This window comes from Malurus melanocephalus, unplaced genomic scaffold (assembly GCF_030028575.1).
Source record: "Malurus melanocephalus ecotype Western Australia unplaced genomic scaffold, MMel_1.1 scaffold_1455, whole genome shotgun sequence".
In the NCBI taxonomy this organism is placed as follows: domain Eukaryota; kingdom Metazoa; phylum Chordata; class Aves; order Passeriformes; family Maluridae; genus Malurus; species Malurus melanocephalus.
Genome location: NW_026624687.1, coordinates 3,506 through 5,037, shown reverse-complemented (window position 1 = coordinate 5,037; position 1,532 = coordinate 3,506). Strand labels below are relative to the sequence as shown.

The 1,532-nt window shown below is 66.6% G+C and overlaps 1 protein-coding gene and 1 long non-coding RNA gene across 2 annotated transcripts in view; one reads left to right on the top strand and one right to left on the bottom strand.

Moving 5' to 3' along the window:
* Nucleotides 1-375, top strand: part of SLC35F6 (solute carrier family 35 member F6) — an 11,998-nt gene extending 11,623 nt beyond the window's left edge. The window contains exon 6 of the mRNA XM_057387955.1: nucleotides 369-375. Within this exon, the coding sequence (XP_057243938.1) occupies nucleotides 369-375 (7 nt within the window). The remainder of the gene's footprint in view (nucleotides 1-368) is intronic.
* Nucleotides 376-697: 322 nt separating this feature from the next.
* LOC130587005 (uncharacterized) lies at nucleotides 698-1,247 on the bottom strand. Its single transcript, XR_008966739.1, has 2 exons — nucleotides 916-1,247; nucleotides 698-841 (listed from the first exon to the last, which is right to left on the bottom strand). It is a non-coding gene; the product is annotated as an uncharacterized LOC130587005 (long non-coding RNA).
* Nucleotides 1,248-1,532: the final 285 nt, after the last annotated feature.

Here is a 1,532-nt window from a genome sequence, read left to right as displayed (position 1 = left end):
ACAGGAGGTGGCACCCGGATCTGTGTCCATGGGATGGGGACAGGAGGTGACACCTGGATCCGTGTCCATGGGATGGGGACGGGAGGTGACACCCAGATAAGAGTGGATGGGATAGGAGGTGGCTCCCGGATTGGGTCAGGAGATGGCACCCAGCTCTGTGTCCATGGGATGGGACAGGAGGTGGCACCTGGATTTGTGTCCATGGGATGGGGACAGGAGATGGCACCTGGATCTGTGTCCATGGGATGGGGATGGGAGGTGACACCCAGGTAAGACTGGATGGGACAGGGGGTGGCACCCGGATTGGGACAGGAGGTGACACCCAGAGGGGACAGGGGGTGGCACCCTGATCTGTGTCCATGGGACAGGAGGTGACACCCAGATCCGTGTCCATGAGATGGGGACAAGGAGGTGGCACCCGGAGAAGAGTGGATGGGACGAGGTGGCACCCGGATGGGGACAGGGGGTGGCACCCCGATCCGTGTCCATGGGATGGGGACAGGGGGTGGCACCCAGATCCGTGTCTGTGGGGTCAGGACCCACCCCCCCAATTCCAGGGGGCTCCTGAAGGCTCAGATTTGGGATCGGAGCCCCGAATCCTCGGCTCCCCAATTCCCCAATTCCACGCTGACACATCCGAGACTGCTTTCCCTCCGTTTTTCCCTCGGGATTATCCCAAAAACACCGGAAGCAGAGCCAGGGGGTTCAACTCTACCTTTATTTTCGGGGAGGGGGTCCCGGCAGCGGGAAAGGGGGTGGGGGGAGGTGACAGCGATGGTGACAGCTCCGYTCTAGAATGGGATCCGGAGGGGCGGCGGCAGCGGGATTGTCCAGCTACTCTCTGGAACGGAGCAAAGAGCGGGGTGAGCCCGGGATTATCCCCGCGGGACATTGTGGGGACGGGCCCGCACTCACATGGCGTTCTCCTTGTAGTGCCGGAGCGCCTGCTCGGCCACGATCTCCATGAATTTGGGATCGTCCCACGGGATGTCCCCGGGCACGGTCAGCGCCAGCGGCTCCGAGTCGAAGAGCTGCACGGTCACCTGCGTGTCCGGCGGGGCCGCGGGGTCYGCGGGGTTCGGGGCTTTGGACAGCACCTGTGCCGGGGATCGGGGTCAGCCCGCGGGGTGAGCCGGGAGCGGGGCCAGCGCGGCCCCGGGACAGCCCTGGCGGGGCCCCGGCCTTGGCTTCGCTCCCGGGGCTGCATCCGGCACCGCCGCGCTCCGGCCGGAGCACAAAGAGCCCTTTGTGGGGATGGCCCAATTTCGGCCGCTGCCGGCCCCGAGCCCGGCCCTGCTCACGGCCCCGAACCCATCCCGGCCCTGCTCCTGTCCCTGCTCCCGGCCCCGATCCCATCCCGGCCCCGCTCCTGTCCCCTATCCCATCCCATCCCATCCCCGCTCCCGGCCCCGATCCCATCCCAGCCCTGCTCCTGTCCCTGTTCCCATCCCGGCCCTGCTCCTGTCCCTGTTCCCATCCCGGCCCTGCTCCTGTCCCTGTTCCCATCCCGGCCCTGCTCCTGTCCCTGATCC